This window comes from Giraffa tippelskirchi, chromosome 13, assembly GCF_054371585.1.
Source record: "Giraffa tippelskirchi isolate mGirTip1 chromosome 13, T2T-mGirTip1v1.2.pri, whole genome shotgun sequence".
In the NCBI taxonomy this organism is placed as follows: Eukaryota; Metazoa; Chordata; class Mammalia; order Artiodactyla; family Giraffidae; genus Giraffa; species Giraffa tippelskirchi.
In genome coordinates, this window is record NC_137287.1 from 60,532,125 (window position 1) to 60,559,650 (window position 27,526).

The 27,526-nt window shown below is 34.4% G+C and overlaps 1 protein-coding gene across 8 annotated transcripts in view; it reads right to left on the bottom strand.

The window, feature by feature from the left end:
* UPF2 (UPF2 regulator of nonsense mediated mRNA decay) overlaps window positions 1–27,526 on the bottom strand; it is a 90,672-nt gene that overhangs the window by 46,338 nt on the left and 16,808 nt on the right. For all 8 annotated transcript variants that reach the window (XM_081554087.1, XM_081554086.1, XM_081554088.1 and 5 more), the window contains 6 exons: window positions 25,525–25,685; window positions 21,826–22,023; window positions 21,215–21,364; window positions 19,871–19,974; window positions 17,214–17,299; window positions 5,735–5,843 (listed from right to left, as the gene is read on the bottom strand). In XM_081554087.1, the coding sequence (XP_081410213.1) occupies window positions 5,735–5,843; window positions 17,214–17,299; window positions 19,871–19,974; window positions 21,215–21,364; window positions 21,826–22,023; window positions 25,525–25,685 (808 nt within the window). The remainder of the gene's footprint in view (window positions 1–5,734; window positions 5,844–17,213; window positions 17,300–19,870; window positions 19,975–21,214; window positions 21,365–21,825; window positions 22,024–25,524; window positions 25,686–27,526) is intronic.

Below are 27,526 nucleotides of genomic sequence, written 5' to 3' on the forward strand. Positions count from 1 at the left end.
ACATACAAAGCACAATCAATAGTGTAGTGACTGGGACCATAAAGAGTTCAATAAATACTAGTCATCGTAAGTTTTATCCACATTTGTACATGCATCAGTAATACATGGGCACAAAATCAATGTTCATTGACTGAACAAATTAATGAAAATGCTTAATGTTTATACATATACTGCAGTGCCATGAAAGAATTAAGATGTGCAGTTTACAACATTTGAGCTCATGTGGTCGTTTTGTGCCATTTGGGGGTGAGGGTGGGGGTATATTATCCTGGACAATGCATATAAAACTCCCTGAACCTACTCACTCACTTGGAAAAATAAGGATAAAAACAAGGATGACGATGGTGGGTGGTAATGATGATAACTATACTTCACCTAATACTAAGCAACTAATGTCCAGGACAAAAGATTATACAAATGATGCTTGCACAGTGTTTTAAATGATACAGTAAAATGCTTCTGGGAAATAAAAAATGAAAAATTGTACTAAATATAAATTCATCCATAAAAAACTACAGAAGCAAAAAAGTAAAGTGAAAAAAAAAAACAACTAAAATATTAACAAGGTTTGTTTTAAGTGATGAAATTATGAGATTGCCCCCACTTTCTTCTTTACGTATTTTTGTATTTTCTAAATCATCCAGTCTGAGCATGTGTTTCTTTTACAATTAAAGAAATATAGAAACAGAAAAAGTAAAAAGAAGTATTTCAAAAATGATATACTGAAGCTGAATCTTTAAAGGGAGAAAGGCTGGGAAATATGCTTTTACAAAGCTCCTTGGGCGATCCTAGATGTACAAGCTCTGTGCTGTGGAGAATCGCACAATTTTTTGTATTATTTGTTTTTAATTGGGGTATAATTGCTTTACAATGTTATGCCGGTTTCTGCGGTACATTATCATGAATCCCGCCATGGGTATATATGTGTCCACTCCCTCTTGAACCTCCCTCCCACCCCATACCATCCCTCTAGGTTGTCACAGTACTGGGTTGAGCTCCCTGCAGTCACACAGCAAATTCCCACTGGCTATCATCTTACATATGGTAATGTATATGCTTCAATGCCACTCTCTCAGTTCATCCCACCCTCTTCCCCTGCTGGGTCTACAAATCTTTTCTCTACATCTGCATCTCTATTGATGCCCTACAAATAGGTTCATCAGTACAATTTTTCTAGATTCCACATATATCATTAATATATGATATTTGTTTTTCACTTTCTGACTTACTTCACTCTGTGTAACAGGCTCTGAGTTCATCCACCTCACTACAACTGACTCAAATTCGTAAGGATCATACAATTTTAAGTATTACTGAGCATCACAGTTTCCAAAACACGTAACACAGTGTATCATTCACAATTATTCTTACATATTAGGTGGTACAATCTAACTAAAATGTCAAGATTATAGACTTTTAAAATGAGGTATGAATTATCTCACTCCCTCATTTTCAAATGAAAAAAAACTGAAGGTTTTTCAAAAGACTGTGACTGATAAAAAAGACTAACTTATTCTGATTCCTCATCTAATATTTTCTAATTTCATTTTCTTTATGATCAAATGGTATGTCAAACACTTCTGCAAAAGTAAATACAGATGAATTAACAATGTAAAATTTTCTATATATTTTTAGTTCAATAATGTCTTAAAAGATTTTATTTATATAATCAAATGTAGCAAAAGTGCTGCTTCCAACTCATGTATTAGTGACAGCTGAAACCGAGATTAATCGAATAACTAGAGTTATGAATCAAATAACTAGAGTTAACTCATATAATGAGTTAAAATCTCTTCAGCTACGGCAACATACAAAAGCAAGAACTTCCAAGGCCTATCATTCATTATTCCCCCAAAGGAAGAACTCTTTGCCCCAAACTGGCCCCTCAATAACTTCACCCAAATATCATATTGTATGTCCTTCATAATTAGCTCATTTGTTTTACACAAACATTCAATCATTCAACTAATATTTTGGAAAACCTACTATACACTAAACAATAAGTAGGCACGGGGTTTATAAATAAATAAATCTGCCTTCAAAGAAACTTAATTCATATTATTCTAGGGACTATTGATTGCCAAAGTAGGGAGGAAAAGACTCTTGATCTACTGGGGTGGGGGTGGGGGTGGGGGTCAAACTTCTATTTATGTTTTTGTTTTTTATCTCATACTTTAAAGTTACCTTTGTGTGTTTTATGATATACATAAAATATCTGGTAGAATTAAAAATGCATATAACTTATAAATAAATATGCCTATACTGGGATATGTGGTCAACTTATTTTACCAACAGAAAGGTTTGATCAAAAAAGTTAAAAAACCAGATTTCAAAAATGTTGAACAGTGAGGGTGATTATGTCTATATTTAAGTAAAAGTTGTCTTCCCCATTATTAAAGACGCAGCCTTTGCTAAAAATGTGGAGAACATAAAAAACTAGAAAGGAAAAGAATTTTTCATAAGTCCACTATCTAACAGCCATTGCTAACATAATGATATATACTTTTTCTATTGTTTATTTTCTAAGCATTTTAACATAATTGTAAATTTATTATGTTTAAGACTTTAGAGCTTGCTTTTTCTCCCCTAAAAGTACTTTATATATGATTTGAAAACTTTTTGGTAAATAAGACTTTCAACAGCTCTGTATCATTTCAGCACTGTGATTATACAACCATTTTCTTAATCCATTGTTGGGCTTCTAGATTATTTTCCTTTTTTCCCCTATTACAATTCATGATGTGAATAAAGCTTTTGGGGTACTCAGGATCATTTGCTTAGAACAGATTCTCAGAGTTGTCTACTGTATGAATACGTCCAATGATCTTGAAACATACTGCCCAATTCCTTTCTCCAAACTGAATCTCAAGTATATGTGAATGGTTTCTCATTTCCATTACCTTCCCTAACAGTCAAATTTAGCAAACCTGTTGTCTTAACTAGAATTTCTTTGACAACCAGATAAGATTTTATACAGTTTTGCCAACCAGCATTTTTTCTCAGGTGAGGTTCTTAAGCAAGGAGCAAATAGGATCAGATTGTGACAGTACGTTACAGCTAGAGAGAAGGCAGAGATGGGGAACCTGGTTACACAGCTATTCACCTAATTCAAGCTACAGAGAGTGAAAGACAGTGGCATTGCGACTGAAGGAGAGACACTAGCCTAAGGACGAGTTTTAGAAGGTATTATCAATAGAATTTGGCAAACATGGGTTCCTGAATGTCAGAGGGGCAAAAGTAGAGCTATTTCCCTTGGTGATTATATAAACTATATTGCAAATTTACAGGAAGAATACAGAAGTTTGTATGAGGAAGGGAAAGATAAAGATATTCTTTAAAAGAAAATGAGTTTGTCTTATGGACGTATTTAATTAAAAGTACATGACAACTTATTAAGCACCAGGAGAGAGGCTCTGGTAAGAGACAGGTACGTGAGGCTGCTGAGAAATAGATACCAACCAAACCCCGGGGAAACTGCATTCTGTCAAAAAGGAGTATGAAGGAATAATACTACCACATAAACTCAGCTGGAAAAAAGAGCAAGGGGATACTGAGGAAAGTAGTCAGAAGTGAAAAGCAGGAGAGCGTGGTGCACAAAAGGGGTCATTATTACAAGGACATCTGTATCCGGGCACTGTGTGATGCGCTTTGTATGCATTATCTCATTTAATCACTGAGAACAATCCTATTTTAAAAGATACAAATTATTTCATTTAATAAAAGGAAATCGAGGTATGGAGCATTTAAGTAACTTGGCCATTGTGGTAGAGCCACAGTGATAGTCAGAATCCTCAGGGACATCAACTAGGATGAGGTGCTTAGGAGAGCAGTGAAGGTTTCTGCCAGGGCACTATGATGGAAAACAAAGAGCAACTGTCAGAAGTGTAAGAGACAAGTATCTTCTATAGCACTCGAATAAGAAGGAAATGAAAGAGGATGGGGAGGGGTGCGGGTGTGTAAAAATTCTTGTTTATACCTTATTTTAAAGATAGGACAGTGCTGAGCACATTTACTGCCTGATAAAATGTCAATGGAAAGTCTGCAGATCTGAGGGTGGGAAAGGCTGGATCAAGAGGAAGCAGAAGTGACAGATGACACCAAGTGCCCTTTCTCCTCTCCCCTGAGAGTGGCTCCCAAATACTCTCCTCATCGTAATGAAACCTTACAACAGTAACAAAAATGCCAATTCCCTCAACTCTCACCCCAATTTTCAAAGATGGGACAGAAGTACACAAGAACAGAATTTTCGTAATTTTAGGTTTCTCACCAAAAGCACTAATCATGTGTGGTCCAGCAACTTATATTTTGTTTGACTGTAGCTTTGGTGGAGGGGTATGTGCATGTAACTCACACAATATTGTCATACTGCCTGCTTGTAAAACACTGTCTTGTCTGTATCTGCTTGATGGGATATCAACTATATGCCTTCAAGGCCCATCTGCCCCTTAACTAGTAGCATTTATCAAAATGTGTCCTTTGAGTGTATAGTCAGCCCCTTCCAGGAGGTTCACAGTGCTCATTATCCTATTAAAGCATTGAGAATTCTTACCATAAAGCAAAAGTAAAATGGTTTGACTTTCTTGATCTCAGTGTTTCCAAACTTTTCTAGACACAGAAAACCTGTCCTTGTGTAGTAATATCTACAAATGTCTGAAACACACTTCAGCAGAAAAGCTGGTTCAGAAAAATTTACCCACAAATCTCATACTAACAGATTAACACCTATGGTAAGAAGCCTTCAGAGACCACCCACCTCCACAGAGAATTTGCCTCTTCTAGACTCAAGGCACTGACTCTCCAACAATTCATTTGGCAATTAAGCATGCATTTCCTTATAACATCAATATACATTTAAGATTTAATTTTTTATTTCACTCTTGCTTTTGTATTTATGCCTTATCTTTCTAATTATATCATAAGACTCCTGACCTCAAGAACTATTTCTGTTCTGGTGCTCAGCCCTACTACTGATGTGGCTAGAGTGAGCGTAATAAAGTACATAATTGAGTACGGCAAACATTTATGTGCATTCCAAGCAACTTGCTATATGAAGCTAAATTTTACAAACACAATTTTCCCAATGGCATACATGAACACTTGCATTTCAGGTCTTTTCAAATTCTACCAATGTTCACTTTGTCACCCCTAAGGTATTATTTTACTTCTTTCAAGCCAAGATGATGGGGTAACATGGGTTTGGGAGAACCACTCACAGACACACTATTAAGGATCTTTAAGGTAAAGATTTTTAAGGCAAGAATCAATAAAAACATGGTCTATGACCACATTCACTGAGATCAAAACTTCATGTGCCCCAAGCACAGGACCCCAACACTTAAAGAGGCATCCTACTGGCACTGGGCCCTGAATTACGGCCAACCCTGTGTTTCTTCTGGTGACTCCAAGGAGGCCTACTGGTTCTCCTGACCTTGGAGAATGGTTTAACTTTACGAAAGCAAAGAGCACAGTACCTACAATGGGAAAACAAGATAGCAGCAGCCACTCATCTCAAAATTGGAATAGCATTTATAAAATTCAAGTGTTGTTGAATAGATTCACATTTTAAAAATTTAGAAGTCCATACATTCTGAACTGTTATACCACTATCAGATTTCAAAATGTGCTTACCAATAAAATAATCATATTCTTAAACTAAAGAATCCTCACTCATCTTATAAGTGTATATATATATATATATATATATATAAAACAAAATAAATGCTTAAATACATACATGAAATCTGAAATCCCCCCTCAGCATGGAACAAAGATCCTCTGCTACATCAGACATGCAGGGATGCAATGTAGCAACCAATCTTGCATAAAATGGTAGCAAATCCAACCTGCAAAAGTTATATGTGATATGTATAAAAGGAAAAGCACACCAGAAATAACTCATTTTAAAATAATTTAAACTTTCTCAGATATAGTCACACATTAAAAGATAATAAAAACTAGTAATCATACAGACATGCCCATTTATTGCCATCATAATGAAGTATTTGGAAATTCAATTCAATTTGCCTTGTGAAAGTTTATTAATCATCTGGTATTTTCCATTCAGTGCAATTATCGCACATCTGCAAATTTCATCAAGCATACAATTTTGATAAAATATGAAATAGCAAAGAAAACATGGCTTAAAATTTTAATCACACAATTACTGGGAAGATCAAAATAAAGATAACTTAAATAGACAAAACAATCCTTTTAAATCATTTCCTTCATTTATCCATGGAGAAGTTATTTAGAAGCCTCAAAGTAAAAGGGTTAGCCAATAACCAAAAAGGTATCTAAGAAGTCAAAAAAACAGCACAAAACCCATACACTAACTTATTTTACCCATTATAAAGCCAACTTGGACTCTCACATGGGGCCGACCTACCCTTTCTCTAGACAATCAGTGCAAATATGCATTGCTGCTACCCCCTTTCATCATCAGAGCACTTTCTCACCAAATTTGGATAAAACTCCAGGATTCAGCACTCCAGGTAACCAATACTAATCAGAATCAACACACAAACTAAAAATTTATTTTCCATTCCTGCCACACATTATTTTATAAAACTCAATTATCCAATGAGTCAACACTCAGCAGATCAGACTCTGAAAATGAGAAGTCATGAGGAAAAAATAAAAGCAGCAAGTAATGGGAGCTAACGTTAAGTGAAGAAGGAAGCAAAAAAACTAGAAAAATTCAAAACAAGAGCTCAAAAACTACAACCCAAAGCCATTTAGAACGGACAGAAATAATCCTACAAGTCTTACAGATCTCTATATCATTATACTACAGAACCATGAAAATGGTTTATCATCAGAGAAAACTGCCTACCATGAAAGACTTAAATCAAATCTGGAAAACTCTAAGTGTGGATCGATACAAGCCTTAGCTGGGAGAAGGAGCATGGTGAGGAAGGAAGAATGGAGATAAACTTGAAAGGTGGAGTCAATGGGAGGAAAGTATTCAAATTCATGCCTCAGAGCCTCAAACACTTAGTGTTCCTCTTTGACCATCACAATTTTTTAAGTTATCATTTTTCTTATAAATGTGCCAGTCTTGTCCTAGGCATCTGATATCTATTATTATCTTATTGATCCTAATAACCATAATCACCACTTCAGAAATAAGGCTACAGATGCTGAGAAGTCAAGAATATGGTGGCTCCATAGTAGTACTTCAATATATTTTAAATGCATTCTATCCTTCTTTAGGGCTTCCCTTGTGGCTCAGCTGGTAAAGAATCTGCCTGCAATGCGGGAGACCTGGGTTCAATCCCTGGGTTGGGAAGATCCCCTGGAGAAGGGAAAGGCTACCCACTCCAGTATTCTGGCCTGGAGAATTCCATGGATGGGTAGCAAAGAGTCAGCTACAACTGAGCAACGTTCACTTCACTTCGTCCTTCTTTAAAGAAATGAAAAGCACAATCCACTCTGTAAAGAACTGAGGTATCCTGTAAAACACTCACACAAATTTGTAATAATTTTCTTAACATCTGCTAGTACCCCCCAAAAAATGCCTAGGGCAACTGCAGACTTAATTTTCAAGCATAATAGATGGATTCATACTAATATCAAATTTACTTTCTAAATTTTCAAATTTCAGTTAGAATATTACATTTTAATATATTACTATTATGTTTGAGTTACAATGTTGGTTTTTTCATATTCACTTTAGTAACAAATACTTTTTTTCCCTTCAGTTGATGATCAATTACAAATATAGGACTTTAAATCTGTGCCCAAGTTCTACCCCTCCCAACTGCCACACTGCTGGTCAGAAAAACTATAAGACTCAAAAATTGAGGTCATGGGATAACAAAGAGTTATGCACCGGGAGTTGAGAGGCTCAGGTTCTAATTCTCCCAAACAGTACCTCTGTGATCTCAAGAACTGACCTGACCTCATCTCCTACTAGTCTTTCCAGTCTCACCGGACCCCCACTAATCCTCAGAGTCTCAGTACTGGCTGTTCTCAGCAGCTGGAGTCTACTTTCCCCAAACATCTCTGCCACTTACTCCCTCACAAAGGTCAAGTCTTAGTTCCAATGACACCCCCTCCATGAGACCCATTCTGAATATGCCACTGAAACTGCAAATCCATCCCACTCCCATCTCCTTATACCACACTATTTTTTTAAAAAATAAAATTTATCACCTTCCAACAGACATAATTTACTTACTTGTTAAGTTTGTCTGTCACCCTTCCCCACTAGAATGTAAGCTCCATGGGAAGCAGTTTGTCAGCACTCAAAACAGTATGCAGAATATCGTAAGTGCTCAATAGATACTTCTTAGATAAATACTGTTACCTCTTATTCTAAAATATTCTACAACATATTAAGAAAATATCATTCTATTTCTATAAGTCTAAGTCACCTCAGTCGTGTCCGACTAGATGGCAGCCCACCAGGCTCTGCTGTCCCTGGGATTCTCCAGGCAAGAATACTGGAGTGGGTTGACATTTCCTTCTCCAGTGCATGAAAGGGAAAAGTGAAAGTGAAGTCGCTCAGTCGTGTCCAACTCTTACCGACCCCATGGACCGTACCCTACCAGGCTCCTCCGTCCATGGGATTTTCCAGGCAAGAGTACTGGAGTGGGGTGCCATTGCCTTCTCCCCTATTTCTATAAGAATAATATTAAATTGATCAAGTTTTATATATTATCAAACAAGAGCTTATCAAATATCTTTTATGCAGTTAGTGGGATAATCATATAGTTTACTGTCCCTGCTGTTATATACATTAATAAGTTTTCTATTTAAAGTATCTTTTCATTCCTAAGATTAATTCTCTTTGATCATGCTGAATTTTTATTTTTAATATACTAGTAAATATAATTTGTTAGTGTTTTACTTAGAATTTTTGTATCGACACTTAAAAGTAAGACTGAACCATACTTTTGATTTCCATGCTCTTTTTTTGTTGTTGTTAAGATTTTGCCTATTTTTCCATATTATGAAATGACAAGTTTTTCTTTCCTATGCTCTGGCAAAAACGATTGAGCAGAGAAATTACTCTGGTAACTTTTTACATTTTCTTCCATAATCACTGGTCTATTTAATTTTATGTTGAATCAATTTTGAAAATGTGTATTTTTTACAAAAAATTACCTGTTTCGCTGAGGTTTTCAAGTGGTTTTTAAATATTTCTAGCATATCAGCTGGCTTATTCTTGAAGGATTTTTTTTTTTTATATTTGCTAAATGGTTCTCTATTTGGATTTTTTTTTAAGAACTAGCTTCTGAGTTTACAAAATCAATTCTTGGTTGTCTTTTTCAATGTATTTTTCAATAAAATTTAAGATCATAACATGTAGCATCAAAAACCTAACTGAAGTACGTCATCTCCCTTTTTCTTCTTCTCCTGGGCAAGTCATCTATATTTTGCTTCATTATTTTCTTCTTCCAGTTAGTTCAATCTACTTCAAAGCTTTTTTCCAACCCTAAAAGAAAGATGGATAGACCCATCCATTTTAAAGTAAAGCAGCCTGGGCTTCCCTGGTGGCTCAGTGGTAAAGAATCTGCCTGCCAACGCAGGAGACAAAAGTTCGATCCCTGGTCCAGGAAGATCCCACATCCCATGGAGCAACCAAGCCTGTGCTCTAGAGCCCAGGAGCTGCAACTACTGAACCCCATGTGCACTCAAGCCAATGCTCTGCAATAAAAGAAGCCACGGCAAGGAGAAGCCTGCATACCACAACTAGAGAGCAACTCTCGCAATGCTAACTACAGAGAGTCCACACAGCAACAAAGACCCAGCACAACCAAAAATATAAATAAAATCATACATATATTTTTAAAAAGTAAAGCAGCCTTTGCTATCCATGGAGTCTCAAATCATTAAACTACTAACATAGGTCAGTGCTTCCAGCTTCAACAGGAACTTAAAAATTAGTTTAAGGAACCCCTAGAAGATCTTAACTCTTTTAATTATACCTTTCCAAGTAGTCAGTAACCCAAATTTTTATTTCTTTTGGAAGTAAAGTTAGATAGTCCATTTTCTCAGAATCCTCTACTCCTAGCTAATTCACCAAATCCTTCTCAAACCAAGAAGTTCCTAGTTCCTCTTTTACCACTATACTTTTTACAATTAAATGAACAGTTGATACTAAAAGTCATCTTGCCCCATTTAAACCTTCAAGTTCTGTGAACATTCATTACTTCACAAAATAAGATCCCTTATGTTGTACATAATTAAGAAATTACATATCTTTCAATGTTCATAACTATTTAAGTAAAATCTTCTGACTTTTTCACTTTCCTACAAATGCAAGCTCAAAGGGAACGGAGTGCTAAACACATAAATCACAAAAATGTTATAAGACACTTTAATCAATATAAAAAGCAAATTTCTGCATTAAATTTTAAGCTAAATATATTTTATTTAACTTTTCTGAAAGTGAACTAGAAAATAAACTTAGATCCTTCCTTTGAAAACTGAATTTTATAATCTTCTGAGTGATAATTATTTTTACCAACAGTTAATGAGTGAACAATTTAAAAAGAATGTTTCTTTCTTAAACAATGATAAAACCTTGCTTATACTTTCAAGGTCTCCCAAATCACACATTTAAGTATCCTACAAGCAGTTAATGATCATCAAATAAGTAAACATCTAGTCACTAACTACAAGTAAAAACAAGAAAGCAGAATTACACAAGTTTTGTTCCTGACCTGGTGGGGGGGGGGGCAGGGAAATCTTAAAGGTTTTTAACCTCATAATCTATCAGCTTTTTAGCTTTTTTTCTCTCTAAAATCTAAAGAATTTAACTGTTGAAAGCTATTATATTTCTGTGCTCAAAAATGCCTGGAAAAACATTAATGTGAAAGAACACTGTTACTGCTTATTTGAAGAATACAAGTTTTTCTTCATAGGAAACACTAAAGCAGATGATGATTCAAAAGGGACAAAACAAAAAAAATGAGATCATTTACTCTGAAAACAGACAAGCAAATGCCCCGGTAACTTTTCCCACAATGTTCATGTTCCTCATGCAACAGTGCCATCAAGTGGTACAGGGCTAACAGATTTCCCAAAACTCAGTTTCTCATTTTTAGCAAGGGAAGCTTTAATCAGAAACTCTCTCCCCAAAACTCCAGCAAATGCTGCTAAAAGCTGGATCAGGAAAAGCTAAGATTTACGTGAAGCACTTCACTAGTGAAGAGTATTCTGTCTATATTAACGTAAAGAGACTCTGAACATCCACCCATCTGCTAAAACACGGTAAAAATCCACAGGTCTTCAAAGTCATGAAAACCAATGCCAGGTTCATCTATTTTCAGAATTAAGAACTAAGATATGCTTAGGAATGTTCCCTGATTCTGGCTGACTTCATACCTGAAAGTTCACTTAGGTGAGAGAGCCTTGGGAGGCGGCTAGGAGTGTTCTCTACCTTGATCTAGGTGTGGATATACACATAATACTTAAAATGTAAACACTTTATGCCATATGGTCCAGCAATCCCACTGCTGGGCATATATCCAGACAAAACTATAATTTAAAAAGATACTGCAAAAAATAAAAATAAAAAGATACTGCACCCCTATTTCATACAGCAGCACTACTTATAATAGCCAAGACATGGAAACAACATAAGTGTCCATCAACAGGTGAACGGGTAAGTAAAGTACTATAATGGAATACTACTCAGTCATTAAAAAAAAACAAACAAAAAACAGTGAAATAAAGCCATTTGCAGCAACATGGACGGACCTAGAGATCATTATACTAAGTAAAGTAAGGCAGGAGAAAGAGAAATACCATATGATATCATATGCAGAACCTAAAATATGACACAAACAAATATATCTAAGGAACTGAAACAGACTCACAGACATAGAGAATAGAGCTGTGGTTGTCAAAGGCAAGGTCAGGTACGGGAGGGAAGGATTGGGAGCTTGAGATTAGCAGATGCAAACTAGTATATACGGGATGGATAAACAACAAGGTCCTACTGAACAGCACAGGGATAGTCAATATTCTCTGATAAACCAAAATGGCAAAGAATATGAAAAGGAATATATATGATAGAGTCACTTTGCTGTAGAGCAGAAATTAACATTGTAAATCAACTACACTTTAATAAAATTTTAAAACAAGATATTAGCACTTTATGTGAAATTTCAATTAAACGTGTGGACAGTTATACTACAAATTAACTATAGAACGATACGTAAATACATAATTAAGGGGATTTCTATAGATTTCATTTCAGTGGATTCCTTCAAATTAACAGGCTAAGAGGTACAGTCCAGCCTTTTAAAAAAATTTTTAACCACTATTTAATGAAGGAAGAACACAACTGAAAATTAAATCAGTGCTTCAGATCAGACCTTGAAGAACTGTAAAAATGGAATAAATCAACTTTTAAAACTTTTGCCCTTCAAATGATACCAAGAAAGTGAAAGACAACTCACAGAATGAAAGAAACCATCTACAAATTATATCCCGTAAGGGATGTGTACAAAAAATATACAAAGAACTTGTACAATAAAAAGACAAATAATACAATTTAAAGGAGGCAAAGGATTTGAACCGCTTTCCAAAGAAGAGAGACAAATAGCCAATAAGCACATGAAAAAATGTTCACAATCATTAGCCATTAGGGAAATGCAAACAAAACCACAATGAGATACATTCCACTTCACACTAAGACAGCTAAAAGCAAAACAGGGACAGTAACAAGTATTGGTAAGGATATGGAGAAACTAGAACATTCAGACATTGCTACTAGGAATGCAAAATGGTGCAGCCATTGTGACAAACAGTTCAGCAGTTACTAAAAATATTAAACATACATTTACCCTATAACACAAGTCCACTCATAGGTATATACCCAAGAGAACTGAAAAACATATGTCCATACAAAAACTTGTATAGAGTCACAACAACACACTCATAATAGCTAAAAAGTGAAAACTGCTTAAATGTCCATCAACTGACAAATGAGTAAACAAAATGTGGTAGAGCTCTACAATGAAATACTATTCAGTCTTAAAAAGGGAGGAACTCTTAATACATGCTATGACATGGATGAACCATGAAAACATCATTCTAAGCCAAGAAGTGAGATGCAAAAGGCCACATATTTTATGACTTCACTTATAAGAAATACCTAGAATAGGTAAATCCATAGAAACTGAAAGTAGATTAGTGGTTTCTTAGGACAGGGGAGAGAATGGGGAGGTGGGAAATGGAACTGCTTGCTAAAGGATATAAGGTTTCTTTTAGGAAGACGAAAATGTCTTAAAATTTTATTATTGTGATAGTTAAATATACTTAAAAGACTAAACTGTATATACTTTAAAGGGGTGAACTGTATGGTTATGTGAATTATATCCCAATAAAGCTGGTTGCTTTTATTTTTTAAACTAAAAAAAAAGAACTGTAAAGACCTTCTTAAGATTTATTTAGTTTAGTGCTTCCTTAACCAAACTATACAGACAAGGTAAGGCAGCTAAATTCTCTGTCACATATACACACACATAAAACCTCGGGTCCTCACAGTCATAGGCACTCAAGTAACTTAAATAATTCATTCTGGTTTTTTTGGTCCACTCAGGCTAGATGGACTAAATGGGCGAGGAGGAACTCCTGGCCATAGAGAAAAATAAAGACACTCACTAGGATTCATGTTCCTTACACGAAGGGGAGGGAAATGCCACACACAGAGGGAGGCACCCTCTTTTCCCAAATATGTTTGAGAACGTTCATGAAAACTGACCATGTAATAGGCCACAATGAAAATTTCAAAAAATTTCAAAAAGCAAAAATCACACAGTATTCTCTAATCACAGTATGATAAAGATATGAATTACTAACCAAGCCAGAAAATGAAGGATTTCTAGAAAACATAAAAATAGAAACCGCATGTCAGAACTAATAGATACAGCTAAAACCAGGGTAAGAGGAGAGCAATATATTAAATGCCAAAAAAGGAACAAAATGAATGAAAGAAAACAAAAAAGAATAAAGATAAAATCCAAATCAATAGGAAAATAATAAAACAGTAGAATACATAGGTAATCTAGAAACTGGGTTTTTGTGTGCAAAAAACTAAAATGAATAAACCACTAGCTAATATAATGAAAAGGATGAAGAAAGGAAAAGTACAAAAATGGGATTGTTTGTAATGGCAAAGAGTGGAATGTCCAAAATGATTAAATATAGTACATTCATAAAAGGAAACTGCTGCTAAATTTGAAAGAAAGTAACAATAGAAGTCTTTATTGATATGAAAAGATTTCCAAGCTATACTGCTAAGTGAAAATAGTAAAGTTTGGAAGAATAAGTACAAGTTGCTCCTGTGTAAAAAACAGGAAATATAAGAATGTTGGCATGTTCCTGCACATGCAAAAGAAATTTTGAAAGGATACACAATAATCAAGACAGTGGCTTCCTACTGGGAGGAGAATAGATGTGGAGACAAGGATAAGGACACTTTTTAGCACAAGGTTTTTCACTTCAGTGTTTTGAGTCCTATGAATGCATTTACTTATCTTTTAATAAAAATTTTAATTCGCATATGACCAATATTAGTTCATCAAATATTTTCAAGCACTTACTGTGTACCAAATACTATACTTGATGTTGGGGATATTCAAAATGAAAAGATCTAGTCCTCTTTAAAAGGGCCCATATTTTTAGTTTCATAGGAATACAGGCAGCAAACCAACATTGGGCTGTAACTAATATGCCTAATGTGATGTGCCAAATTCTTCATATGTGTGAAGACGTTATGTTGAAAGTCTATAAAAGAGTACCTATATATACATAAGGAAAATAAGGATGGTTGTTCAGAGAAGATAACTCTTATCCTAAGAGTTCAAGATTAAGTCAGAGGTTTTCAGTAAAGAAAAACAGGATATCCCAGACAGAGCAGAAAGCTGAAGCTTGGAAGGAGAGAGCGAAGGGCATTCAGGAAATCATTACAGATCAGGATTTTGCAAGATGGAGAATAGCTAGAATGAAGACTGAAGAAGTTGAAAAGGGGCTAGATAAGAAAGGGCATTAAATACCACGTTACACAAGTTTATCACCTTCTGTCTGTGAGGCATTGTGCTCAGTGCTGAAAAAAAAGAAGTAAAAATGCCTCCCACCTGCAGCTTAGTCTAAACAACAATGTCCAGGGAAACCAAGAAAGAGATTTCCGCAGTAGTCTGCTGTGTGACCTTTCCTGTCTCTGGCTCTGCACATAATGTTGCCTCTATCAGAAATGCTCTCGACATTTCCTCTCCTCACCCATTCCTCGCCTCGCTCATTCCTTTCTCAGCAATTGGATTAAATGACCCTTGTTCCAGGCAGCCTTCTCTGACTCCCAAGACTAAATCAATCAGTTTCTCTGTTATATACTCCAAAGCACGCTGGGATTCTTCTTGTCAACTGCACTTAGAATTCTCTCTCTTCCTCTCCAAACTGTAAGCTGCACGAATACAAAAGCTGAATCTATCTTGTTCACTACTGTACCTCCAGCACTAATCACAGTATAGAGTAGATCTTTAGTGAATGAATAAATTTTAGAACATAATTTTAACCTTTCCTGATCACTCAAGCTGACTGTAAGAAACCTAAATTATTATATTTTTATATTTCAGGTATATAAGACCAAGTGGTCTCTTCCTCATGGGTCCAAAAGGCTATGCATTTTAAGTACTTATATCTTTATTTTTTCCTCTCCTCTCAGACCATAAACCGTCACTTCCTACTACTTTCAAGTCTGTTTCTAGCAGATTCCAACTACTTCTAGTTTGCAGCTAACTGCTGAGCTAAGCAGATAAATCCAGTAACAAAGGATGTAACTGGCATAAGACCAAGTAAAAGTATATACATAGATTTTCAGTCTTCTCCATGGACAGGGGAGTGGGATGGAATGGGGATACGGGGAGACAAAATGCTCTCTTATAAATAAACTTAATATCACTGCATAATTCTTTTGTTAAAAAAGCCTTTTATCTTGGCTAAATTTGCTTCATTCTATGCTAGAAGTTCAGACAATTGTTACTATATGTTTATTCATTCACATTAACAATTGAAAAGAAGACTATGCAAGTAAACATTCCATTGCAAAGGTAAAAAAGAACCATTTAAAAAAAATGGTCCAAAATATTAAGGCAAAAACTATTTGAAATTCTGAGTTTGAAAGTAGAATGTGTCTGACAATCAAAAACCTTATAAGTAACTGGCAATATTATTTTCTTAGTTGTTCATGAAATAATGGTGTACCTCATAACTGATGGCACCTCAGATTTGATGAAATGTAGCATATAATTTTACATAATAAAAGTAATTCATCTAAGATTTTCTCAATTAGATAATTCTGAATTACTACTCACTACATTAGCACATCCTATCTACCTTGCCCCACTAAAATGAAAAACCAAATGCTCATATTAAGGCTGCTGACCGGGATAAAAACCAATATAAATGAAAAAAGTAGTGATCTGGTTTCACTGAGAAATGTTACCAATAAGAGACCAACAAATGAACCAAATTAAAATTTTGCTTAAGAAATCTTTAGTGAAATCCCACAGAATCTTTCTGGGGGAAGTATCTATATTAGCTATGATGTATGTAATCATAATAGTTAACAAAATCCTTTAATTATTCCCTGTTGAATAAACAGAAATAGATCTTCTCCAAGTTCCTAAAGCCAACAGCCTATGACCTTAAAATATGCGGGTGAAGTAGGGGCTTTAACTTAGTTTAAGAGAGCATTAGAATTCTCTATCGGCATTACGAAATGGAATATACTTCTTCAATTACTAGCAACATAATCACCAATGTGATTTTCAAGTCCAAACCAGCATCATGACCAAAAAAAACCTTGAAAATTTTCATTTAAGCACAACACTTAAGAACTAGATATAATCAATTTAGTCTGATCTTTCCACAAAGTAAAAATTCTCCAAAAAAAGATAGTTTCTTTTTTCTCCTCAGAGGAGAAGGTGTAAATAAATTGCTTCTAGCAATGATGAAGTTATTATTAAGTTCCTATTATTCTTAAAATAACAGGAAAGCATCAGAAAGAATATTTCCACTAGAGCTCATGAACAAAAATCAGTGAGAAGTTCTAGAAAATATGCTAACAACAATGATAATAACTTCTGTTGACAAGGGATATTTTTAACGAGATAATTATACAAGAACTTAGCTCTTACAATCACTGCAGTGTAGAAACACTAAGAAATTACTCTTTTTTTTTTTCTTTTTAAACCTACCTTTGTCTGGGAACTATAAAGAGCGCCCGTACCAACTTCTTCCTATTTGCTTTCGTGTTCATGTTCATGCAAAAGTCCATTGCTGCCTAAAGGAGAAAAAGCAAACTTTTCTCTTACAAAAAAAAACAACCTCAATTTAGCTACTAAAGCAGCATGCTAAAACGGACTCCTAGTAGTTCCTAAACAGTTCACAATGGTTTTAAGACACTAGTATTACAAGGATATTCCAAACTTTAATGATCATCAAGCATAAGCTCTTCTTTCCTTATATATCTCAAAACATATTTCACAAACTTATTAATTGCAACCTAGTGCTAAAAACAGAACTTCCAATGGGTAGATTGAAGATCTATGCTGACATGTTTGGCAAATAATTGCATGAAATGTGCAACCCATGCTTTTGATCTCATAGATCAATGTTAATATCAGGAAAGTTTTCTGATAGAAGTTACAAAGTAGCAAGAAGTCAGGAACCAAGAAAATTATTAATGCTAGTAAGGATTAAAAAAGAATAAAGACAAACCAGGTATGAGAGATAGACACAGATTATAACTAGAAACATTTTAAGTGCTTCAACACCAACTAAAATGGTTTACTGTTGACAATCACATATAGTAACAAACTAAAGAAACCACATCATAGGACTATAATAAATACCCATAATTGTTATTTAGTATAGCAATCCACTATTCTATATTTTAATAACAAAAATGTATCCAATACTTTATTAGTATGTCTAAACTCTAATGTAAGTGTAAAAGAAAAGCTGGGAGAAGTATATGTTCTGGGAAACCACTAGAAAACAAAATTATGAGTAACTGGTATTTTTTAAATACAGGTATATATACTATTTAAATAGTAAAGATTTTCAATATACATAGTTTATGAAAACAACATTTAAGATGTATTTTTAAAAGGAAAATAACTATTATCAAATAATCCTACTGGGTATCATCAATATTTTCCTTCTATAGCTTCACATAATTATTTTATCATTAATTTCTCAACCTTTAGCTAGATTTGAGGATCAAATACAAAGATTTTCTGGTGGCTCAGATGGTGAAGAGTCTGCCTGCAATGTGGGAGACCCAGGTTCCATCCCTGGGTTGGGAAGATCCCCTGGAGAAGGAAATAGCAACTCACTCCAGTATTCTTGCCTGGAGAATCCCCATGGATAGAGGAGCCTGGTGGGCAACAGTCCACAAGGTCTCCAAAGAGTTAGACATGACTGAGCAATTTCACTTTTCTTTCTTTCTTTCTACAAAGATTCTCTGATTTCCCTATAAAGGATGTCAACTCTTCAGCGACACACTCACTGAAACACCTTCCATTTGCTAAAAACTTATGATGAAATAAAACACAATGTTGATTAGATTCAAACCCAGTAAACGCACATTGTAAGTATTCACCAAGGTTGAATTAGTTAAGAGCAAAACCAATTTAAACTTTTTCTTCTGCTTGTAAAGGGAGTATAATAAATTTTATTAAAATTTATATTTTGTAACATTAAAGCTTCTTACAGCTAATTAGAATAACAAACAGAAAAGCTGAAAGAACACTAAAATTCCTTCAAGTAATTCACCCACATGAAATCCTCAAAAATTGTGGACTAGGATAATAAAAATCCCAAAGGTTATCCACTCAAGAAAAAACTGGTTAACACTAGAAAACGTCTCACCACACACACGCACACACACACACACACCCTCAAGTCAACATTTTTTGAAAAATAAAAAGAAAAATCAAAGAAAAACATTTAATGGCTAATAATGGACTACGTTTCAACAAAAATTAGGAAATTGGCAACTACTATCCACTGGCAGTAAATACTTTTAGTTGTTTCCCTTGAAGTGAGAGGATCATTTTGTTCATGTTAGAAAAATGTCTGTTAAATACCCAAGTCTGAATAACTATGGTTCATCCCTCAATTCTTTCAAGTAAAACTGGTACTCTATATAAAAAGCAGTTTAGCTTGCAACTCAGTCATACAAATGGTTTTCTCAAGGCAACCTTGAGTCAGTAGACATGCTTTATACATCCTTCTTATTTTATCAAGTTAAAAGGAAGTGTACTCAGAGGTTGAAATAACACAAAATCACTAAATTTTACAGATTCATCAAAGAGATCTTGAAGTTACAGTGACACTGTTTTTTAATTGCAAATGCACAGCAATGAAGACTACAATAGCTACTATTAGAGTCTGCTACCAATGCAGCTTGACTTCACGTTAAAATGCCAGGTTTACCCATCATCACTTTTGCAAATGTCAGAAACAGTGAAAAAGTAGGGGGAAAACTCTTAGTAATAGTATGAAAAGAGTTTTGACCTTATAGACGCCCTGAAAGTACCTGAAAAGACACTGGGAATCTACAGAGAGTACTTTAAGAACATCTGGTCTAAAACAGTATTTTCCACACTGTGGCAATATGTGAAGGGGAGAGGTGTCAAGCCTACAGGACTCTAGAGACAGTTCCACCCACAAACACAACATCTACAAATTGGCTCCAACTGTGTTCATTTTGAATTCCTATATTAGATTCCATTTGAAGAAATGGTTCGTTCTACAGCCAAAACTGCAAAAACCACAAACATTCCTAATTTGAGCTATCCTACAAGGTCTACGTGCTTTGAGTAAAGTCACACAGAGGCACTCATACCTTGTCTATCAGATCACGGTTGACACAGTTGGGTAATTGCTGGAGGAAAGCATCTACTATGAGCTTGAGATGAGATCCAGTGCTGGCTTCTTCATCCTCTTGTTCTAATATGGAATTGGATTTTAAGTAGGTTTAGAAATATACATAGACAATCTAAGAATAAAAACCTTCAATAAGATGTTATCTGAGGCACAGATAATCTAAAGCACTTTACTTATGAAAAATGAAGCATTTTTTCAGACATTACCCTTGAAAGAAAGGGTATCTTTAGAATCATAAGTCTAAATCACTAGTCTTTCAGATTACCAACTATAAAAGGGCAAACTTTTACATGAGAAGTCATAAGTTGCATGTAGCTTTAGAGCAGATCTACTATTTTTATCTGTTGAACATCCCTTTTCCCATGTCTTCAATTAATAGTATGATCACTGCTTGCCCTCAAAGGCAATCCATGGGATTCTGATGGGAAAGGGTGCTGCCCAAGCACAGATACCATTACTCCTCTCGCCACAGGCAAGCATGACACAGGACTAGGCAACTCCTTCCAAGATGTTTATACACAGACAGTGGGAAAGGATCCCTCTTTTCCTCAGATGTCACTAACTGGTTTGAGCCGAGGGCAGCCTCCGGCCATGCCTCCCTCCTTTCATGACGTGGAGAACTAGAGAATCGGCAGCAGGAATCAATGAAGCCCACAGAGAGAAAGGCAACCCTAACAAAGGCATTCTTCTAATAAAGAACTCTAACTAACAAAGAAACTTGATAGAAGTATTCAGGAAATAATTAACAGTGTGATATTTTTATTACTAAATACAAAACATTACTCAATAGTAAAGGCAGATAAAAATGACAGATGAACTGATACACCAATTGTCTATTTATCTCTCAACTTTCAAATGCATTTATGTCAGGATTGTAAAGATTATATTATAAATAAAATACATCAGGGACAATGCTAAAAGTACTGAAGTGCAAGAAATATCTATTAAGATTTAGATTATCACTAAAGTTTGTAGTCACATAATATGGGACATGTAGTATTTCTGTTCCAAATCAAATTCCAAAAAAGTGAGGGCCTAGAAACAACAGGAAAACAAGGAATTAAAGAGTAAAGACCCATATTCACAGGCAAGAGTTCTGTGTATAAACACTAATCAAAAGTTAGGAATTCCCTGACAATCCACTGGTTAGGACTCCACATTCTCACTGCTGAGGGCCTGAGTTCAATCCCTGGACGGGGAACTAACATCCCACAAGTAGCATGGCATAGCCAAAAAATAAATAAAACATTATATTTTTTAAAAAAACTTATCACAAATTAACATTTTTGGCAAAAGTGTTTACCTTGCTCATCAAGAAGTTTCTTTGTAAGATCTTCAGCTTCATCTCCACCCTCCAGCTCCAATGTGTCATCATTAATTTCCAGGTTCTCCAACTCAAGTTCCAAATCATCAGGACTTGATACCTCCTTATTATCCTTAGGTTCCTTTGTCTCTGTTTGAAACCAAAGAATTAGTATCTCTGAATTAAAAGTCATATTGAAATCCTGCTGCAAAAAAATCAAGATTCACAAAATCTGCCACATTTTTCTTAGAATCTACATTTATATCTGGCAAATTTGATGTTCAGATTCTTAAAAATACATTATGCTCATGGAGGACAAAAACCATAACTTCTTTGTGCATGCCATCTGTTCAGTGAAGAAATGAATGGATGGATGGACTGATGAATGGAGACATACAGGCCATGAGGATTTGTTGTAATGATGAGAAAATAAATCTGATTAGATAAAGTGGACTCAAATTAATTAAGACGTCCATATTATTCTGTCATTCATTTAATCTAGTGACTTAATGTTCATATAACTAGTAAGTAAAAAAAATTTTTTTACAAATATTATTTTGAAACTAAAATTTATAGCACTTTAATATAAAAATTTGTCCTCCAGCATTTACCTTTGGAATCATCCTTGCTGGACTCTTTATTCTGACAACTTTTTTCATTATCTTTAAACAAGATGGCTGGAACAAAAGCTTTCAAATCAATGAGGTTCTCGTAAAAATTCCGAGCATCTTCATCTTCCCATATACCACCTTCTAAGTCATATTCTCCAGGTTTACCAGGTGTAAATATATCAATTCCAGGCCCATGCTCTACAGTAAAATAAATCACAGGGAATTAAAACCAATGAATCTTGAATGTTTCAATTAACAGATACTTCTTCAGTCAACAAGCACTCTTGATTATGCATGTAACCATCTTTACCAGAAAATCAAAAATTCTGTTTTAAGTAAAGCTCTAAACCAGGACAGATCAAAGGAAAGTGCAGGATAAACACGCTTTTCTCTTTAAGTTTTAAGCAACTGATATGAGATTAAGTAGCTATTTGATATATTAGGCCCATCTTCACAAAGCTTAAAACCAACGTAGAAATACATAAGCCTGGCAACTCCTAAACATCTAGTTTAAAGTCCCACCTCCCCCATGAAGCACTTTTTTAACACTCCCAACACTCTGTATGATTTTATCTCAATTATGTTCACAAGTTTATGGTTTATCTTATCATAAACCCTTAAGAAGCATCCCTCCTTTTGATATTAAACTTGGTATAAGACAGATTGCCATAAATGGTCAACTGATAAATAACTAGAAAGGAAGGGAAGGAATGATGAAGACAAATATACATATTTCAGTAGAGAGTGGAAAACCTGTGTTTGTATTTACAAACACACACACAGTCTACATTTACATACAACTATAGATGCTTACTCCTTGGAAGGAAAGTTATGACCAACCTAGATAGCATATTAAAAAGCAGAGACATTACTTTGTCAACAAATGTCCGTCTAGTCAAGGCTATGGTTTTTCCAGTAGTCATGTATGGGTATGAGTTGGACTGTGAAGAAAGCTGAGCGCCGAAGAATTGATGCTTTTGAACTGTGGTGTTGGAGAAGACTCTTGAGAGTCCCTTGGACTGCAAGGAGATCCAACCAGTCCATCCTAAAGGAGATCAGTCTTGGGTGTTCATTGGAAGGACTGATGTTGAAGCTGAAACTCCAATACTTTGGCCACCTCATGCGACAAGTTGACTCACTGGAAAAGACCCTGATGCTGGGAAGGATTGGGGGCAGGAGGAGAAGGGGACGACAGACGATGAGAGGCTGGATGGCATCACTGACTCGATGGACATGAGTTTGGGTAAACTCATGGGAGTTGGTGATGGACAGGGAGGCCTGGCGTGCTGCGATTCATGGGGTCGCAAAGAGTCGAACACGACTGAGCGACTGAACTGAACTGATAGATCCTTAAAACTCAGAACATTAAAAGCAATTTCCTACTTCATGATCACAAGACCATTCATGATTTTATCTATTCTCACTGTACTTCTCTCCAAACTAGAATTATAAGAGAATGATCATGCAGATTAAAAATAACCCTAAGACAAATTAGATTATTCATTAAAAGTCATTTAGGAAGAACACAGCAAAAACAATAAAGTACTGGCTCTCTAACTCATTACTTATATGCCTTACCAAAAAAATATTTAAATACAGGACACTGAACCAATATAAGAGAAAAGACTGATAAATTTAATTTCTTTTCAACAAAAAAGTAAATAAAAGCAGGGAATTTCCTGGCGATCCAGTGGTTAGGACTCCGAGCTTTCACTGCCAAGGACTCAGGTTCAACCCCTGGTTGGGGAACTAACATCCCATAAGCTATGTGGCTAAAAAAAAAAAAGCAAGGGACAAACTAGAAGACAATACTGGCAATATTTATACAAAGGAATTAATATCCATAATATAAAGAGCTTCTGCAAATAAAGTCCAAAATCTCAATAGAAAAAAATGGATAAAGCCTCTGAACAGAGAAGTCAAAGAGTATATGAAAAGATTCTAACCTCAGTACTAATGAGGATAATGTTAAATAAACCAAGAATTTATCACTTTGACCCATTAGATTATGTTCAAAAGATTGATATCACCAAAGTAGAAAAATTACCAAAGGTATAGAGATCAATCAATCAATCAAATAAACGCAGAAGTGATACATATGATATAATTAAGACAAGGACATTAAAACAGTTATTACAACTGTATTTCATATTCTCAACAAGCTAGAAGATACACTAAGCATGTTGGAGACCATGGAAAACATAACTAGCTTCTACATCTCTACATGAGAGTATCAGACACCATAAAAGGAAAAGAGAGTGAATTGGAAGACACAGCAATAGAAACTAACCAATACTAAACAGGGTGAAAAAAAAATACTAAAGCACAGAGAAGACAACTTCAAATGTAGTGGTATTTGAATTCCTATAGAAGGGGGGAGAGGAACAGAATACATATTTGAAGAAATATGGTCAAGATTTGCTAAATTTGATAATTATAAACCCAGATTCAAGAAGCCCAACAAACCCCTAGCACAAGAAACATGAAGTAAACCACACCAAGCCATTATCATAATTAAGTTCTTTAAAACCACGGATAATGATATTTTAAAACAATCAGAAAAAAAATACACGCATTATTTTAAAAAGAACAAAGACACGAACGATAGCAGCTTTCTCACTGGAAACAATGAAAAGATAGAAGACAGTGGAACAACATCTTTAAATACTGAAAGAAAAAAAATCTCACCCCAAAATTCTGTACCAAGTGAAAATATCTTTTTAAAATGATGGCAGAATTTTGTTCATTTTGTTGCATAGCATTTACATTTATACTGTAGTAGGTATTATAAGTAATCTACAGATGATTTAAAGTATATGGGAAGATGTGTGCAGGTTATATGCAAACACTAAGCCATTTTAAATGAGGGACTCGAGCATCCTCAGAGGTCCTGGAACCAGCTCCCTGAAGATACCAAGGAAGGACTATAAATGTTTTCACAGTATACAATGGATAATTTCTTATTGAGGATGTAAAATACAAAATACCTTCCTGTATTATAAAGGGATACTTTACAAATACTTCACTCTTAAGATTTTTAAGTAAATAGGATTTTCAGATAGTTTTAAAATTAATAACGTATCAACATTTATCAACTTACGTCTCAAGTAGTTGGTAAAACATATTACAGTAATGTATTAGGAGCCCTACCAAAAAGGAAATTTAAAACACCTTTGCAATAATATGAGAAATAACTCATTTTACAAAATGATAAGTTAATCTTATAAAACTGCAAGGTAGGCTTTAGTTCTAAGTAACAATTTATGATAATACACCATTCAAAACAACTAAAATAAAAATAAAAATAAACATAGAAATATTAGTATCCTAAAGGTCCAATCCACCTTACTACCTACCTGAGAAATACAGTAAATCTTTATATAGTCCCAAATACGGTTTAAGATAGGCCTTGTTAGATACAATCTAAGGATATCTACTACAAAAGAACCTAAAGAAATCCATCATAACATTATGAGTTAGGCTTCACTGCTCTAAGCACAAAGACTTTTCTATTCAGAGAAGCATTTTAAGTAGTTTTCAAGGTTTTTATTAGGTCTTAATACTACTTCATTAAAAAAAATTTAAAGGCATTTCAAAATATCCAATTTCATTAATATACATCTGAGAAGACTAGAGAGACAGAAATGATTAACACCTACTAAAAAAAACAAAAAAACTTTATTTTTAAGGATATCTTACCTTCTGGTGTTGGTTTATCTTGAGGAAGATCTGGCATATTTTCATCCAAAAGGTCCGCTAAGGATTGAGAATTTGCCAGTAGCTTTTGATAAGACATAGCAAATTCTTCATACTGTTTATGTCTATCTTCACTTAACTCCCCTTTAGAATGTAGAATACGCCTATAAACAAATGATGAAATAATCTGACAATCTTATCAAAACAGATGTGATCTATTATTATACTGGGAATGTTCTGTAAAATCTGATTTTATCAAACAAGCTTATTAGCACAACCTTCTTTAATAACCTATGTTTAATACTTAACACTTTCAAGATGTATCTGACAATCAAAACTTACATCATCAAATTCACCTAAACAAATAAATTTTTTAAGCAATTAAAATTTAACATTGGTTCTTCAGAAAATATGAAGTGTGATTAACAAGTATGCCTGCAGAAATACAAAATTTAACAGTATGCTACTAATCAATTTTTAGTGTTTTGTTACAGTCATACATCCCGACATACAAGTTGGTTTTCAAAAACAGGTTAGAGACTCAGTACCTGTAAACTTTCACAATGATTTGATTCAAGATTATCTTGAAAAAGCCTGCATCTTCCCTACAGTGAATTCTCAATCTACTATGCAAGCACTCTTTATCTAGTCATTTAACAAATATCACTGGGGCAATCCACTTAATCAAGGCCAGGCTACTATGAGGAGCAGAGGACACAAGTATTCTTCCACTCTGCAACAGTTCACTAATAAGCCACCCACAGTTATTAACAGAAATGTAAAACGAATGAAAAATTTTCAATTGTACAATCAAGTAAAAATTTTACTACATTAGCTTAGATGGTTGAAATGTCTATAGCTGGACTGTTTTTCTACAAGCAAATATGTAGTAGTGTAAGACATGAAATTTATAAACCTTAATGCAAATATACAATACAGATTTCAAAAAGTCAATTATAAATTGTAAATTAAGTCATTTTCAAAATACATACAAGTATTTTTATTCCTTGTTTTGAGTTTTCTTCTGAACAGAGAAGAAAATGAGTTAGATGGATTTTTTTTTGCGTTGTCATTTTCTTAAAAGTTATAGAAAATGAAGTCTTCATGAAGAAAAAATCCTTGCCTACACTTACTTACCTCTGCTTATTTGGAACGTTTCTAAACTTTCCCATCTTCCCCCATTCTTCTCAACAAGAACTTTTGTTTCAATGCTACAATATTTAAAATATTAACATTTTCTATTTTTAGGAATATCAGGTCCCATTTACCAATACAAGATAGATCAATACAAAGAACAATTACAATTCATTAAATTCAATCCTTTTTTCCCCAACATCTGGCCTAGCAGGATCTAAACTGAGAATTTTTCACTCATTTTCTTATGCTGTAAATACACACTAGACAATATCATTTTACAAATAGATTAGTAAAATGCCAAGACAGTTTAACCGTAATAATCCAGGCTGAACAGTATTCCTCTAATAACACTCTCATTAAAGAACAACTTCTCTTCAAATATTTATTTCAGATTAACTTTCCTTTCATTAAGCTTTATGAATGAGTTTCTTTAAATTAAAACAAAAACCCAAGCATTTAAAAATATTCAAGGAATGAAAAATGACTGACATTACTTCAAATGAGCTTGGTAAAACTTTTAATTAGAAGTCACATCATTTTTCAAGTTAAAAAAGCCATTAAAATTAAATAAATGATTTGAATAAATAATACTTAAAAGCAGGCTACTCTAAAATGCTCTACAATTATTAGGAGAAATATTAATAAAAACTTTAAAAGTTTATTCAGAAGCAAATTATGTTAAAAGGGACACAAGTTTCAAGGAATTTCAAAACCTCTAATGACAACTAAGATTCAAAGTTATTTCAGTTCTTAAAACAAAATTGAAAAATATCTCAAAATACCATAACGTGGAACTTTACTTCTCTAATTTGGCATTCTGATCATTTGAAGAAAACACATCAAGTTTAGGTTATACAATATTCACTAA